Genomic DNA, 17858 nt, shown 5'->3' on the forward strand with positions numbered 1-17858 from the left:
GCAACTTCATCAGGAGCATGCCCAGGCGCTGTAGGGAGGTCATACAGGCACGTGGAGGCCACACACAACACTGAGCCTCATTTTGACTTGTTTTAAGGACATTACATCAAAGTTGGATCAGCCTGTGTTGTGTTTTTCCACTTTAATTTTGGGGGTGACTCCAAATCCAGGCCTCCATTGGTTAATAAATTTGATTTCCATTGATGATTTTTGTGTGATTTTGTTGTCAGCACATTCAACTTTGTACAGAACAAAGTATTCAATGAGAATATTTCATTCATTCAGATCTAGGATGTGTTATTTGCGTGTTCCCTTTATTTTTTTGAGCAGTGTATTAACAGGTTGGGTTAAAATAAAGAAAGTAATGAATAATGTGCAATGGAGAGAAATGCAATATAAGTTGATACACAATGCGATATACGCATTTAATCTCTCTTACCAAAATGCCCCTGCTTACTGCTTAAGACACTGTCCAAAATGTAACCTCCATAAGCAGACTTATTGCATGGTATATGGGATTGCCCACAAATACGAAAGTTTGGGATGATTCTATTTCATATATAAACAAAATTCGGAAAATAAGTATTCCCAAAACTCCACAATCCTGCCTTTTTCAGGTTATTATTTCGAATACATGAGACAATTTAGAAAATAAATTTATACTCAACATAATTCATTTAGTGCTTTTGGTAGTTAAAAAATGTATTCTAAGACATTGGCTAGAAAAACTGTCAGAAATTATAAATACATTAAAGGCGCTGATGTTATATGATAAAATTGAAACAGAAAAATATAAGGAAAAAACAACAGAAAGCTTCTTCAAAAAATGGAGAACTTTTATTGAACATAATTATACACAAACGGAAATCTCTCAGTGAATAGAGGCGTTTAGATATACATCATTATTGAAGAACTTAGGGGGACTCTGAGAATAATCAGAAGTTAATAAGAAGGTTTGGTTTATACCGGGCAAGAATTATTCTTTCTTATCTTTCTTATGTTTTTTAATTTAAATATCTGAATACTTATAAATATTGTTGTAACATTAAAAATTATAAAAGGATGAGATAGAGAAATATTGCACAAAATCATTATCAAATGGAGTTACTTTGTGTACTATTCAAATCTGACTATGTACTGATGAATGTCAGCAAATATAACTGCTTTGTCTCATCAAATAAGTTTTAAAAAAAAAAAAAAGATCTGAACCAGCTTGTGATTTAAAATGTTGTAGCAAAGAATTGACCTCCCAAATATGTGGAAGGAGTCTAAATTCAGTGATGCTTCTTATGATGTTCAATGACTACAGCAAAATTCTACAGTAATTTAAGAAGTTTGTGGAAATCTATTTGTAAGGAATCAACAGATGCAACAGCATGATTCAGCCCCCAAAACTCGTGGGACAGTTTTTGTGTCTGCCTACAAAAACAGGTACTGCTGATGTGTAGGCGACACAAAGTCCACTGTCATTAAATAGAGTGGCGCTGTTGGGGTTCCCTCTGAATCTCCTTTATCAGAAGCCCCTGGCAAAGTCTTAAAGCAACACTTCAGCGTTTTTTTATTGCACTGCTGGAGTGGTGCTTTAAATGTAAGTCCCCTGACCCCTGTCTGATACTCACCTTACGGCGTTTTCATCTGCTTTCGACGCCGCTCCTATCTGTCTCCGGCGGAAAGTGACCTGCCTGCAGCTCCAGTGTTTCATGGAGCGGCGCAAAGGTTACTTTACAATACAAGTCTACGAGAGCCTCGTTCTGGCCTCATTCTGGCTCTCATAGACTTGCATTGCGCTCTTGTGACATAGTTTGTGACTTCCGGACAGTCAGAAGCTGAGCTCACAAGATGGCGCAGGGGGACGGGAGCGGCACCGAAAAAACAGTGAAGACGCCAGAGGGTGAGTATATGACCGGGGGTAGGGGGCTTAGATTTAAAGCGCCACTCCAGCGCTGAAAAAAAAACAAATGTTAAATCTTTTAAACATGGATATAAACATAGTGTGAAAAAAAAGCCTAACGTTAAATCAGAAGATGAAAGGGAGAGGTACTGTCCAACCTTGGCCAAAAAAATCAAGAAATGCATTACCTTCCCAATGGAGAAATCAGTGGCTTGATTAGAAATATCCCAGTGTCCTCATGCACTCCTTGTAAAGTCTGGTTGAGAACTGCAGACAGGTGCAACCGCTGCTCTTGGCTTTGTAATATTTTGTTCCTCCATTCTAGGAAAGCCTTGAATACACATACATGAAAAAAATCCTACAATTATAATATGCTATCACTTAAAGAGTAGCAATCATTTTAATTTTTATTTCATAAATCAATAGTCCACGTGAAAATAAGCAACTTTGTAATAAATCTTATCAGAGATACCTGCTTCTTTCTCCACCTGAGCTGATTGATGATTCACAAAATACTTAGTTCACTGGTAAAATCAGTATTCAGTAGACATATTTTTACATTACTGAGATAGGAGATGAGAGTTACTACTGATGATATTCTATGTAGAGAGGAGGGGGTATGAGAAGGGAAACTCTACCTCTCCACCCTCCACTCCTTTTTCATAGGAGTTAATAGTTTCTACTGATAAGAATCTGAGTAATATAAAAATCTGTCTTCACAGAATACAGATTTTACTCGTGAATTGAGGATTTTGAGAATGAATGATCAGTACAGGAGGAGAAAAGAACAGATTTCTCTGATAAAAATAAGCAAATTTGTAATATATTTTATGTGTTCATTTTGATTTATGAAATTTATAAAATAAAAATTAAAATAATGGTTACTCTTTAAACAGAATCCATCAGCAGGTATTTGTTATTTAATCTGAGAGCAGTATAATATAAGGCAAGAGAGCCTGATTCCAGGGATGTTTCACTAATTAGGCTGTGTGTTGTAGCTTCAATGCAACTAGTATTTTATCAGCAGGAGATTATCACTGCAGGACTAGGTCGCACCTACAAGCAAGACCAGCTAATGTGTAACCCCGCCTCCACCACGGATTGACAGCTTGCTGACAATGCACGGTGTACACAGGAAGCTGCCAGTCATTGGTGTGGGCAGGGTTATACACAGCTCAGCAGTCTGACTACTGCTACATCTACAGCAGAGAAAACAAGGATTATAGCAAAAATTCACCATGCAGGCCACAAAGTGACACATCGCTGGAATCAGGGTCTCGGCCCCTACTTTATTCTGCTCTCAGATAGCAAAAACCTGCTGACAGATTCCCTTTAAGTTTATATTTAGAACCAACTAGGACTTGCACAAGCAAATTTACAGCTACTATCAGTAGGAATAGTACATGATTAGTACCACAGGCTTGAGCCTAGTTGACAATTACCTGATTTTTTCGCTTTTGCAATTTATATAGCACTGGACTGGGTTCTGGTCTGGTGAGACACTGTCTTTTTAATAGAGTTTCAGCCCTGTTCCAAGATATATACTGTACATATCCCCAAACCAGACAACGTAGTCTCTCCTGACACAGAACTCGGTATCTTGACATCAATCTACTGGTATCCTGCAGACAAAGGTAAAAGCATTATCAGAATGACCATCTACAAAATATGCCAATTGCTATAATTTTTGTTACCTGGTATATATCAATTGGAATCCTTCCCTGGCTACATGCCTGCTGCAGTTCTCGTTTGTTGTGTTCTTCATCATTACGGGTAAATATTAATGAGGAAGGATGACCAAAATCATAGCTAAGATAAGTCTTCATCTAGGCACACAGAACAATGAACGTTATGACAATTCATTCCTTATGTGTTATATTTTCAGGTGAGTTGATATTAAAAGATGAGTGTTAAAGGGGTTTTCCCACGAGCAAAGTACATTTTAATTAATAGATCTAGGAATAATAAAAGGTTCCACAATTCAATGTGTTAAAAAAATGTTCCTGTGCTGAGATAATCTTATAAATGTATCCCTGCCATGTACTGATATTTGCTATGTCTGACCATGCAGAGATGCTTTAGTTCATTGTAGGCACATACCACAGCTCCTAGCGAGGGGGGAAGCATGAGTTACTTATGATAAGTGAATTTACAGATTTCTCTGCCTGTTTTATCACAGGAGTGAGTGTTTCTGTCGCATTTGCTATATACAGTGCCCCTAACCTTGATGGCGCTATATAATAATACAAATAATTAATTATTATCACTAATACAACTAATAATAATGGAACATAAAAAAAAGCTTCTGCTTTGTGGGCGTCTGGCTGTCATAAGTCTCTGGGCATCTGGTGAGCAATTTAATAACTTTTATAAAAAAAAAAGTATTGCTGATTATTAAAGCGTTAATTCGCAATATCTGACACAGTGCCCATGCTAAGTAATTAGAAACATTTCACCAAGCAAAATTCTAAATCTGTCTATATAAGCCTAGATTGCCCCCTTATTGCTAATATCTTCACCTTTAGTAAATTGTAAAGCTGGAAAAGAAATACTGCACTGGAATTTTCCTTTTATGGCTGCGGTTCACTGGACATGAAGTAGCCACACTTTACTGGAGTTATATAATATTCTGTACTTGATCAGTGATAGTTATGTCGGATTGTTTTTCATCCAAGGGAGTAGGCTCGCTCACAATTTATCCTAGGAACACTGCAATTAATAAAGAATGGGACCTACACAGCCTTCAAGAGCAACTTCTCCCAACTATCCAGGAGAACAACAATGGAGCACCATGTCACAAGGTAAAAGTGATAACTACTTGGCTCGGTGAACAAAATATTGACATTATGGAACTATGTACAGGAAATACCCCATTGAGAACCTATGGCCAATCCTCAAAAAGTGGGTGAACAAATAAACACACAAAAATTGTGATAAATTCTAAGCACTGATTAGACAAGAATGAGTTGTCGTCAGTCAGGATTTGGAGCAGAAGCTGATATCCTGCATGACAGGCTAAATTAGAAATACAAGTCCCATAGGCATATTGAGGTACAAATAATTAGATCATCATAGATCATTAATGAATGTAAAGAAATCTAGAACACTCCTAAATTAATATTTGAAAAGAGGAGGAGCAAAGGGAGTGTATATAAAATATATTTTTTTTATTAAATACTGGTTAAAAACATTCTTACAAATAACCAAGACAGGCAAAATAGCAACAAGCAAAAACCCTGGCTAGGGAAAACACATGCAACATGCAAGTATAGAAGGTATTATATTACGACTGATAGGTGGAATCTTGACATGTATACAATCGCCACACATGTGTAAATGAAAGTATGTCAGAAAAACCACCATGAAATAACTCAATAAAAAGAAACCTTACCCATGTGGCAGGTGAAGCCCACCAGGGAATGCACAAGCAGAAAGTGAAAAGCCCTACGTGTGCATGTTTCGCGTGTTAACCACACGCTTTATCAAGGGTAAGGCCAAATTGCAGAAGTCTTAAAAATAAGGGTCAACACTGTCATTTTTGAGTCTTTATATAAACTTTACGTATTTGCCAATTAAAAGTGTAAAACGTACGAAATGCTGATAATTATACTTCAGTAACCATCTGAAATAAAAGAGCTAACAACACTGAAGCGGCAAACTTTGTGAAAAAACTAAATTTGTGTCACTCACAACTTTTGGCAACAACAGTACACAATACTGACAGTGGCATTTATGATGCTCCTTATAGATTATGGTACTTACAGGAAGTTCATCCCGCTTTTGGCTTTCTTCTTCAGTACGTTTCAGAGGCAGAGAACTGAAATATATTTTTTTACAAAAATCAGAAAGTGTTGGAATTAATGGTTTGTGTAAAGTAGAAAGAATTTATCAGAATCTAGTAATTCACAAGTCTAGTAAATACACTAATATGTACTGGTGGCTGACCTTATGGTTATTTAATTAGAATGGCCATTACTTGAGTACAAGAACACTGTCTCTTAGAAGCCACTAAGCTCTATGGCTCTAAGCTTATATGGCCATAGAGCTTAGTGGCTTCTAATATGCTTACATTGTCCTATATGTCATGTCACACCTGGGTTTCTTTAAGACAGAATCTTGAGAAAGTTCATCTCTTAACTCTTCATGTTCCGATCTCTTCCTTGCAACGTTATGGAGTAAACTCTGCAATACTGATATAAGATGGAGCAATAAATGTAATAGGGCATTGCATGCAGGTTATATGCGGAAGGTGAGATATTTATCCCATTTACCATAAAGGAACACACATTTATAGAAAAACCAAATCGGTACCTGTAGGGAAGTTTTCAAGTTGAGTAAGATTTGTGGATAGAACTTCTGAATTTTCGTCTTGTATCCCTTCTTCCAACACATTAGCCAAGGATTGAAAACCTGAACTCAAAGGAAATATGTGTCATTATAATTGTTTTTTAGGACAAAATAAAAAGAAGTTATCACAGTATAAGCTGCACTTGAAAAGAAGTAAAAAAGAGAACAGGGTCATCAGTCGAAAGCCTCATTCAGACTTCTGTGTATCACAAACGTGTTGTGTGTTTTTCACGGATAAAACAAATACCCATCATAGTCTATGAGGTTGTCCACATGTCTGAGTGTTTTTGCAATCTGAGTGGTCTGGAAAAATTCAAAGACATGTCCGTTTTTGATCTGAGTCATAGATCAAAATTACACATACAAGTCTATGGGTTCATGGAAATCATGGACAGCACACGGGTGGCATCCATGTGTGATCCATGATTAACATTGTAATTGATAGGAGAAGAATTGTAGTTTAATCTTTTTTTTTATCAGATCAGTTAAAATCACTGATGAAACACCTACAGTAAAAACTGACACACTGAACAAACACTGATGAAAAACACTAATGAACAATATATACCAAAAAATATTACACACATTTGAATGAGGCCTGAAGCAAAGTAAGCCGGGGCCACAGAACAACAGAAAACCATATGTTGGAACTTTTAGGATGGTCACAAGACATATTCAACCCTTTCCCCATAGAGTGTACTTGGAGTCGTATGGTGACCACAATCCCGCCATTATTTTCTGTAGCCATAGCCTGTAAGGTATATAATAACAAGAATGATGCTGCTATAGACAATAAATCAGAAGTCACCAACCTTCAGTAATAAGCAGATTTCTTATTTCCTCTACACATTTACGTAATCGCTCTGAGAGCCACCATATCTGGGTATGATCATCACCACTGTCAGAAGTTTCCACTTTTGCTGCTTCCCCCTGTCTTACGTGGATTGTAGGTCCCATCTAAAGCGACACCAACAGACATTGCTATATACATCCTATTGCTTATACATCTTGTGAATATAGTATGTTCATAGCATATGAACCGTGTAACCAACATCAATACTCATATAATGTAATCAGGAGATTGCAGAATAAAGTCTAGAAATATTCCAAGTAGCCGCAGTGATAGGTTTCAAAATCAGGTAAAGAAAACGGTTTATTGGTCGCTTTAAATTGCAATCTAACAACATAATATAACAGATTGCACAATAGATCCTACATCTTCTCAACAAGAGTTTCCTAAAATTATATTTGAACAGTTCAATTCCACAGTTTAACGCATTAAAGAAATGAGACAGATAATTCTACAGATATATTCAAATTGTTCCTTAAGTCTGTCACCGGGATTTTGTTACCTCATCTGAGAGCAGCATAATCTAGAGAAAGAGGCCCCGATTCCAACGATGTGTCACTTAGTTGACTGGGTGCAGCAGTTGTGACACAAGAGTTTTAGGTGTAGCATGTAGCAGAGCTCAGAAAGCTTTCCCCGCCCACACCAGGCTCTCTTTGTACATTGTATATTGACAGTAAACTGGTAGTCAGTGGTGGGGGCGAGGTCGCACCATGAGGGGCATCAATCCAGGCAGTGATCATCTTCTGCTGGAAAAACACTCATTGTAAGGAAACCACAGTACACAGCCTGTGACATCACTGAAATCAGTGTCTCAGCCCCTACCTCATGCTACCTTCAGATTAAATAGCAAAAAACCTGTTGACAGATTCCCTTTAATGTCTGTGTAGTAATTATACAGAATTATTGTTATTATATGAACTTTTCCCCTGCAACCAGTTTTACCTATCATGATGCAGTATTGTTTTTCCTTTTAACCCCCTAACATTTAAAAACCTTTAACATTTTTATTTTTCTGGGATATCTTTTTGTTAGAGTGGAACAAGCTGAAGTTTTTATTTGTACCATTTTAGGGCAAATATGACATTTTCTAAATATTTTATCTAGGATTTGTTTTGGAAGTGAGAAAGTGTGTAGATTAAATAACATGCTGCAACAGCAATCATCTGCATTTTTTTTAATTATTTAGAATTTTTTTCAGAAAGCAGAAAAGTGTTTGCTTGTATTTATATATTTTTTTAAGCATTTTAATACATTTTTTTAGTCCCACTGGGGGACATGAACATGTAACAATTTTGTAGGCAATAATACATTCCAATTGAGAATTATTGCATTGTATTATACAAGTTGTCAGCTTGCACCCCATCTGGTATTGCCTATCAATGAAGCCTATACATGTACAAAGCTGGCAAATTTGGGGGCCAATATCAGACCCCCAGCAGCCATTGCAATGTATCACCATCATCCACACCCCTTTCTATTGCATCATTGGCAATGATATAGCAAAATGTTTCCATAAATGCCTAGATGCCATGGTAATTATTCATGGACGCATGTGTTTTAACCTGTTTCAACCAATAAACAAATAAGAACCCATAATATAACCTAAGTATTATACACTAGCCAAGCGGAATTACCTTACATTCTGTTTCACGCAGACTGTCACTCAGCATTTGCAGTTCAGATGACTGGTGACTAGAATCAGTGTTGATGGATAAGGTGGATCCCTTCTCCATTTCTTTTGCGGTTACATCTTCCTGGTTCACTTCAGCGGGTTGAATTTTCATTTCTGCAAGAACTGTATGATCCCATTGGTTTTCCAAGATTTGCTTGTCAATGGCAAGTGTCTCTTACATTTTTTCAATATACATCATATTAACAAAGAGGATCGATGTGAGAATATTTCAAGGAGAATTTATATAGAAAGTAAACATGAAAGAAGGAAAGAATAGAACTCTATTTAAATAATTACATCAATTAAAGCAATTGCATTTACGGTAAGTCAATGTCAAAATCTGCTTGTATTCTATGAAGCGGATCTGTCATTATTATATAGATTTCTTCGTCCTGATGAACCTACTGTACTAAAATTCTAAGAATGAATTTCTGAAAGTTGTAGGGTTTGGTACTCACTCAGCCGCGTTAGAGGTAGGCACAGGATACTGTTTCTTTAAAAAAACGTCCAAGGCAGGTTTATTATACCTTCATAAGAGAGTTATCGTGGAGTTCGCAGTGACTGTATCTATGTACATACATATATTCCCTGCGTTGGAATCGGAGGTGCATATACCATATGCTCACTGTTTGTTTCCCAATAACTGCCTTAGTAGTGCAAACAGCCTGCGGCCTCCTCTGTTGATCTTCGGCCAATCATGTAATTGTCCAGACGATAGGGGGAAGCAGAGAGCTGTTTGATACAGAGATCACAGCGGGGGGGTCTGTGAAAATCTTGACACACCTTATGTGAATTTAAGGAAAGATCTTTCACTCAAAGGGAGTAAAAAGTTGCCATGGACTGCTTTACTGGTCTACTTATATATATAATTGGCTATTAAAGGGAATCTGTCAGCAGGCTTCTGCTATGTAATTTAAAGACAGCAGGAGATAGGGGCTGAAACACAGATTTCAACGGTGTCACTTTATTGGCTGGGTGCTGTTGTTTACTTACAATGAAGGTTTTATCACCAGGGGTTTATCACTGCCAGACTGGTGCTCACTTTAGCCCTGGTCAGACTCCGCCCCCTTCTCTAATAAGCAGCTCACTGTCCATAGACAATGTGCACAGAAAGCTGTGGCGTGGGTGCGGTTAGCTTTCTGAGCTCTGCTACATGTTACATCTAAACACTCTAATTGTGTCACAACTGCTGAACCCACTAAACTAAGTGATACATCGTTGCAATAAGGCTCACTTGCCCTAAATTATGCTACTCTCAGATTAAATAGCAAAAAACAGCTGACAGATTCCCTTTAACCCCTTTCCTGCCCAAGGCGTACTAATACGTATCTGCGCCCTGCTACTTGAGATCCAGATACATATTAGTACGCCCTGGCTATTTCGCCCATGAACAGGCTGTGTGAGCACAATCGCCGCCGGGTGTCAGCTGATTGTCACAGCTGACACCAGGTGCTATGTGTAGGGAGTGGTCCCACACCGCTCCCAGCATATTAACTCCTAAAATGCTGCGATCAAAATCGATGGGGGGGGGTAAGAACCGATACTTACCTCCTCTCCGGCGTCTGAGTCCGGTCCCGGATGTTGTCATGGTGACCCGATGTCATCATGACAACATCCGGGTCACCAGGACGCAATAAGTTACTTTGGTCATGCGCAGTGCGCGACCAAAGTAACTTCTTTCTGTGCAACTCTGACAGGCTGTAAAGCACAGGGATGGTCCTGCATTCCTATGCTATACAGTCAATCAGAATGTAAAAAGTGAAAGTTGGGTTAGGGTTGGGCTAGCGTTAGGGATGGGCTAGGGTTGGGTTATGGCTGTGCTAGCGTTAGGGTTGTGCAAGGGTTGGGGTTGTGCTAGCGTTAGGGTTGGGCTAGGGTTAGGGTTGGGTTTGTATTAGGGTTGGGATTTTTTCAGAAGTAAAGAAAAATAAATGACGATTATGATATGGCAACTAGTGTTGAGCGCAAGTGCTCACTACTTGAGTTTGCATCGGGTGCTCGGGTATGCTCCGAGTATAGCGTGTGCTCGAGTGACCTGCTCGAGTCTCCGCCCATATGTTTTGCAGCTGTTATACAGCCAAAAAAACTCTCAAAGATTGCCTGCCATGCACGAGCGATCCCCGCATGTTTTTTTTGGGTGTCTAATAACCGTGAAACATGCGGGCAGGAACTAGAGCATGTCAATTGAGCACCCGTGATACATGGTGCATACCCGAGTACTCGATGCAAAATCAAGTAGCGAGCACTAGCACTCAAGACTAATGACAACTTATTCAATATGATGACCTACTGTTATCAAATTCTGTGTCGTACCTCTGGGTTCAAAATGTTCACTATACCCCTTGATAAAATCCTTGAGGGGTGTAGTTTCCAAAATGGAGTAAATTCTGGATGGGTTCCACTGTTTAGGCACATCAGGGGCTCCCCAAACGCAACATGGCATCCGCTAATTATTCAAGCAAATTTTACATTCAAAAAGTCAAATGGCTCTCCTTCCCTTCCGAATCCTGCCGTGCGCCCAAACAGTGGTTTTCCCCCACATATGGAGTATCGGCTTACTCAGGAGAAATTGCACAACAAATTGCATGGTGCAATTTCTCCTGTTACCCCTATGAAAATGCAAAATTGGAGGCTGAAAAACATTTTTGTTGGAAAAATGTGAAAATTTTATTTTTATGGCTCAATGTTATAAACTTCTGTGAAGCACCTGGGGGTTCAGGGTGCTCACCACACATCTAGATAAGTTCCCTGAGGGGTCTAGTTTCCAAAATGGGGTCACTTGTGGGAGGTTTCCACTGTTTAGGCACATTAGGGGCTCCCCAAACACAACATGGCCTCCGTTACTTATTCAAGCAAATTTTACATTCAAAAAGTCAAATGGCGCTCCTTCCCTTCCGAACCCTGCCATGTGCCCAAACAGTGGTTTTCCCCCACATATGGGGTATCAGCGTGCTCAGGAGAAATTGCACAACACATTTTGGGGTTCACTTTTTAATGATACCCTTGCAAAAATAAAAAAATTGGGGTCTAAAATAACATTATTGTGAAAAAAAATAAACGTTCATTTTTTTCTTCCACATTCCAAATATTAATGTGAAGCACCTGAAGGTTTAATAAACTTCTTGAATGTGATTTTGAGCACCTTGAGGGGTGCAGTTTTTACAATGGTGTCACTTTTGGGTATTTTCTGTCATAAAGGCCCCTCAAAGTCACTTCAAATGTGATGTGGTCCCTAAAAAAATGGTTTTGTAAATTTTGTTGTAAAAATGAGAAATCGCTGGTCAACTTTTAACCCTTATAGCTCCCTAACAAAAAAAAAAATTTGGTTCCAAAATTGTGCTGCTGTAAAGTAGACAAGTGGGAAATGTTATTTATTAACTATTTTGTGTGACATACAGTACAGACCAAAAGTTTGGACACACCTTCTCATTTAAAGATTTTTCTGTATTTTCATGACTATGAAAATTGTACATTCACACTGAAGGCATCAAAACTATGAATTAACACATGTGGAATTATTTACTTAACAAAAAAGTGTGAAACAGCTGAAAATATGTCTCTGCGGTCCAGCTCACCCCAAACCATCTCGATTGGGTTCAGGTATGGTGACTGTGGAGGCCAGGTCATCTGGCATAGCACCCCATCACTCTCCTTCTTGGTTAAATAGCCGTTACACAGCCTGGAGGTGGGTTTGGGGTCATTGTCCTGTTGAAAAATTAATGATGGTCCAACTAAACGCAAACCGGATGGAATAGCATGCCGCTGCAAGATGCTGTGGTAGCCATGCTGGTTCAGTATGCCTTCAATTTTGAATAAATCCCCAACAGTGTCACCTGCAAAGCACCCCCACACCATCACACCTCCTCCTCCATGCTTCACGGTGGGAACCAGGCATGTAGAGTCCATCCGTTCACCTTTTCTGCGTCGCACAAAGACACGGTGGTTGAAACCAAAGATCTCAAATTTGGACTCATCGCACCAAAGCACAGATTTCCACTGGTCTAATGTCCATTCCTTGTGTTCTTTAGCCTAAACAAGTCTCTTCTGCTTGTTGCCTGTCTTAGCAGTGGTTTCCTAGCAGCTATTTTACCATGAAGGCCTGCTGCACAAAGTCTCCTCTTAACAGTTGTTGTAGAGATACATCTGCTAGAACTCTGTGTGGCATTGACATGGTCTCTAATCTGAGCTGCTGTTAACCTGCGATTTCTGAGGCTGGTGACTCGGATAAACTTATCCTCAGAAGCAGAGGTGACTCTTGGTCTTCCTTTCCTGGGGCGGTCCTCATGTGAGCCAGTTTCTTTGTAGCGCTTGATGTTTTTTTGCAACTGAACTTGGGGACACTTTCAAAGTTTGCCCAATTTTTTGGACTGACTGACCTTCATTTCTTAAAGTAATGATGGCCACTCGTTTTTCTTTACTTAGCTGCTTTTTTCTTGCCATAATACAAATTCTAACAGTCTATTCAGTAGGACTATGAGCTGTGTATCCACCTGAATTCTGCACAACACAACTGACGGTCCCAACTTATTAAACCTGACAGGGCACACCTGTGAAGTGAAAACCATTTCCGGTGACTACCTCTTGAAGCTCATCAAGAGAATGCCAAGAGTGTGCAAAGCAGTCATCAAAGCAAAAGGTGGCTACTTTGAAGAACCTAGAATATAAGACATATTTTCAGTTGTTTCACACTTTTTTGTTAAGTATATAATTCCACATGTGTTAATTCATAGTTTTGATGCCTTCAGTGTGAATGTACAATTTTCATAGTCATGAAAATACAGAAAAATCTTTAAATGAGAAGGTGTGTCCAAACTTTTGGTCTGTACTGTATCTCTCTGATTTAAGGGCATGGAAATTCAAAGTTTGAAAATTGTGAAATTTTCAACATTTTCACCAAATTTTAGTTTTTTTCACAAATCAATGCAAGTCATATCGAATAAATTTTACTCTTTAGAGGGAGCAGCTCCACACTAATTACTGTTTACAGATTATTAGAATATTATTAGATTTTAGAATATGCCGTTTTCAAAGTTCTTGTATGTCATCATGCTACTCTCATGGATAACAGACTGGTGGAAGTTCAGGGGCCTAAATACCAGTGACAGGTTCCCTTTAAATTACTACCAATCTATCAAGTGTGTTTTTACAGCCAAGTTAAATGCTACTTACTGGTTCTCAAACCGCCCTATAGATTATATGTATAGATCATAGCCAGACCAAGTGCTGGATCACTATCTTACATACATCATATAATTTTCATTAGTATAAGTGACGCGCCCCCTGGGACATATTCCTTTTTGAGGGGAATACCCGGCACCGGATCAGATGGGGGGTTGTAGTCTCCGAGCGGCTGTGACCCGGTCCCGTGCCCAGGGCGTCAAGCTCAGTGTGATGTGGCAGTTCTACAGATGTTACTAAAGTTCTTTTGTGTCGACTACGCCACCCGTTGTGATGCGGTCACTGTGGCCGCCGCTGCAGCAGGGTCCACTGAGGCTGATGGTGGGTGCGCAGCTTGGTGAGATAACCCCCAACGGGAGGGGTATAGCCTCAGAGGGGACAGGCGCAGAGGATGGGGGTTGTGGTGGTGTAGTGCAGACGGCAGTGAAGACAGAGTCGGGTTGTGCAGTTAAGGGTGTTTACTTACTGCAGATGTTGTACTGGTCACTCCAGCTGCTAGTGACCACCCGAGCCGTGCTGCGTCCACCAGGTCCTGGATCCAGCCAACCCCCAAACAAGTCCGGAGCGTGGCCCTGAGCTCTCCCTTTGTCCTTTCTTCAGCCGTCCCCACCAGTGATTCACCTAGGTCCAGCTCCCTCGGGCCTTCTGTTGGGACACCCTTGGCCCTGGGTTCCCTGACCCTTCATGTGGTGTGCCTTCGGGGTGAATATGGTGGGTGACCGTGGCAAACGCTGCCCACGATCTCCGGTCTCTGGCTAGGGACTGTTTTTGCCCCCACCAGCTTGGGTTCCGGTACCCTGATGCTGACTCCTCACCCGGTGCTCTAATTTGGGTTCTTGGGTCCCTTCAGTCTTCCCCCTCTGGGTCTTTCTCTGCTCCACTCTCTCTCTCTCCAGGGCTGCTGTTTCCTTCTCTCTCCTCTCCAACTCACTTTCTGCGTCTGAACTTGTCCTCTGCAGCTGACTGACCCTGATCTAAGTTGGTGCCCTCCTTATATATCCCTCTATGTGTGAGCTCAGGTGACCAGCACCCAATGAGCTCCTATCACTACCCAGACTGCTCCCCCTATCTGCCCCTACACTACATGGGATGTACCACCCCCCTCCCACTCCAGCCAGGAACAGGCTCGGTTGTACCTGCACATTTCTAAGTGGGAGTACCGTCGGCCTGCTCCTCTGAAATGGGATGTATGTAGTGCATGCAGTCTATCTGAGCTCAGTTCCACACTCCATCCTTACCCGGGAGTGGAATATCACACCTCTGGGTGAGGTGCAATACCCCTGTAGCAGCCGAATCCTCAGGGTGCTACATTCCCCCCTGGTAAATCACAGCACGTCCTCGGGCTGTAAGACATAAAACACCAAAAACATACAAAATTTTTCATATAAACATAATAAAACGTATAAAACATTATATATATAAAACTTTTCATGTAAACATTCTCGTCGTCTCTTGTTTCAGGTTCCTCCTCCGGCCACTGTGCAACGTGTGTCCGGGAAAAAGTGCGACAGTCTCTTAGAAAAACTGGTTTTCTATAAAACCGGTAGGGGGCGCTTTAGGAAGCGCAACTATATACAGGGGAAGTTGGCCGCTCTCAGTCCTCGGCCAGGTAGAGGGAAGGGAATGGCTGCTCACAGTCCTCAGCCTGTAGGATGAAGGGGTTAACGGGTAAACAGTTCACTGGTCCCAACGGGGACTATTTTAGCAGTAACGGTTCACTGTGCCCCGACGGGCAACTATATACAGTCTCTACTCCCGTCCTCAACGACGGCTCCCTCCTGCTTTTTCTTGGTGATATGGTGTTGCTTCAGACCCGTCCGGGTCCTCTGGTTATGGGCGCGGTGGTGTTGGCGCCCGGGTTGCCCAGGCCTTGCGGCCAGGCCTGGGGCACCTGGAAGGTGAAGGGCACCGTTAGGACGGCGGCGCCCTGGGCTACCTGGCCTTGCGGCCAGGCCGGAGGCTCCGCGGAGGTAGGGGGCGCTGTTGGTGATGCGACGCCCGGGAATTCTAGGCCCTGCGACCAGGCTGGTGGTACTTCCTGCTTGGTCACGCTCGGGGTCGAGGCGTGTGACGTCACAGGGGTCGCGGCGGCGGCTTCCGGTTGGGGCCTAGTCCATGGCGGTGACATGGCGGCTACGGGCACAGCAGGGGGACTTTCGGGCTCTGCGACGGGGAGCTGGGGCAGGTAAGCGGTGTCACGGCTTGGGGTATAGGCGTCCCCTTTACCTGCCTCCATGCGTTCGGCTCCCTTCTCGGCGCCGTCTCCGGCCTTGGGTCCTCCCGCGCCATCCTCAGAGGCGGTCTGTTTCCTCTTCCAGGGTAGCGTGCTCCGTTGACTGGTCTCAGCTTGCTGGGTCATCTCCCGGCTCCACTCCGCCAGTATCTCACGCTGTACCCGGGCCATCCTCCTTGCGAGGCCCTCCAGGGCAGTTTGTGCACACTCCCGGTCTCGGGGGAGCTGCGCTAGGATCTCCGCTAGACCTAGCGGGGTTGTGGACTCTAGCAGGCTCCTGACCATCGGGTCGGTGCTGCTCTGCTCTTCTTCCGGCAGGCTCCTGGCCAGCGGGCCGGTGCTGCTCTGCCCTCCTTCCTCGGTCTCTAGCAGACTCCTGGCCAGCGGGCCGGTGCTGTTCTGCTTTCTCTCCATCTCCGGGTGAGCTCCTTCGCTACTCCTCGTTAGACCTCTTGCCTCCGGGTGCGCTCGCTCCAGACTCCTCCAGGCGACACCCATCTTTGCTCTTTTCTTTCGTCTCCTCCCACTTCGAGGGCGGTCCCGGGGCAACTCGGTGACTGTCAGCTCCAGGGGCAGTTCTTTCACGCTGACAGACACCTCCAGCATCACAGTCTCTGTTGGTGGGGGCGGTTTCCACTTTTGGCGCCATTTTCTGTCCTGGCCCACGATGGGAGGCGGCCTCCTGCCCTCCTTTGGCACGCCCATAATGGCGTCCGCTGCTCTTCCAAGGCGGGAAATCTGCGGTTTTGGCGGGAAGCGTCGCCCAGTGGCGGGAAACTCTGCAGATGGCGGGAACAAGCTGGAAATGGCGGACAATCGGCGGGAAACGACTGGTGATGGAGTCCGATGGCGTGGACCCTCCGGAACCGGCGGGAGACTTCTTTCTGAGGTAAACTTGCACTTTTCTTCAGGCACGCAGTACCCGGGTGTTGCGGGCACGTAATCCTGCCGACTACGCCAAAGTTGACGCGCCCCCTGGGACATATTCCTTTTTGAGGGGAATACCCGGCACCGGATCAGATGGGGGGTTGTAGTCTCCGAGCGGCTGTGACCCGGTCCCGTGCCCAGGGCGTCAAGCTCAGTGTGATGTGGCAGTTCTACAGATGTTACTAAAGTTCTTTTGTGTCGACTACGCCACCCGTTGTGATGCGGTCACTGTGGCCGCCGCTGCAGCAGGGTCCACTGAGGCTGATGGTGGGTGCGCAGCTTGGTGAGATAACCCCCAACGGGAGGGGTATAGCCTCAGAGGGGACAGGCGCAGAGGATGGGGGTTGTGGTGGTGTAGTGCAGACGGCAGTGAAGACAGAGTCGGGTTGTGCAGTTAAGGGTGTTTACTTACTGCAGATGTTGTACTGGTCACTCCAGCTGCTAGTGACCACCCGAGCCGTGCTGCGTCCACCAGGTCCTGGATCCAGCCAACCCCCAAACAAGTCCGGAGCGTGGCCCTGAGCTCTCCCTTTGTCCTTTCTTCAGCCGTCCCCACCAGTGATTCACCTAGGTCCAGCTCCCTCGGGCCTTCTGTTGGGACACCCTTGGCCCTGGGTTCCCTGACCCTTCATGTGGTGTGCCTTCGGGGTGAATATGGTGGGTGACCGTGGCAAACGCTGCCCACGATCTCCGGTCTCTGGCTAGGGATTGTTTTTGCCCCCACCAGCTTGGGTTCCGGTACCCTGATGCTGACTCCTCA

The 17858-nt window shown here is 43.0% G+C and overlaps 1 protein-coding gene across 4 annotated transcripts in view; it reads right to left on the bottom strand.

The window, feature by feature from the left end:
* LOC141166296 (uncharacterized) overlaps window positions 1–17858 on the bottom strand; it is a 125896-nt gene that overhangs the window by 44939 nt on the left and 63099 nt on the right. For 3 of the 4 annotated variants that reach the window (XM_073652848.1, XM_073652846.1, XM_073652849.1), the window contains 8 exons: window positions 8723–8934; window positions 7051–7195; window positions 6203–6301; window positions 5985–6081; window positions 5654–5708; window positions 3586–3717; window positions 3334–3513; window positions 2080–2222 (listed from right to left, as the gene is read on the bottom strand). In XM_073652848.1, the coding sequence (XP_073508949.1) occupies window positions 2080–2222; window positions 3334–3513; window positions 3586–3717; window positions 5654–5708; window positions 5985–6081; window positions 6203–6301; window positions 7051–7195; window positions 8723–8934 (1063 nt within the window). The remainder of the gene's footprint in view (window positions 1–2079; window positions 2223–3333; window positions 3514–3585; window positions 3718–5653; window positions 5709–5984; window positions 6082–6202; window positions 6302–7050; window positions 7196–8722; window positions 8935–17858) is intronic. The other variant, XM_073652847.1, reaches the window with a different exon arrangement.

Source organism: Phyllobates terribilis, unplaced genomic scaffold (assembly GCF_046119375.1).
Source record: "Phyllobates terribilis strain yellow unplaced genomic scaffold, ASM4611937v1 Scaffold_11__3_contigs__length_659146591, whole genome shotgun sequence".
In the NCBI taxonomy this organism is placed as follows: domain Eukaryota; kingdom Metazoa; phylum Chordata; class Amphibia; order Anura; family Dendrobatidae; genus Phyllobates; species Phyllobates terribilis.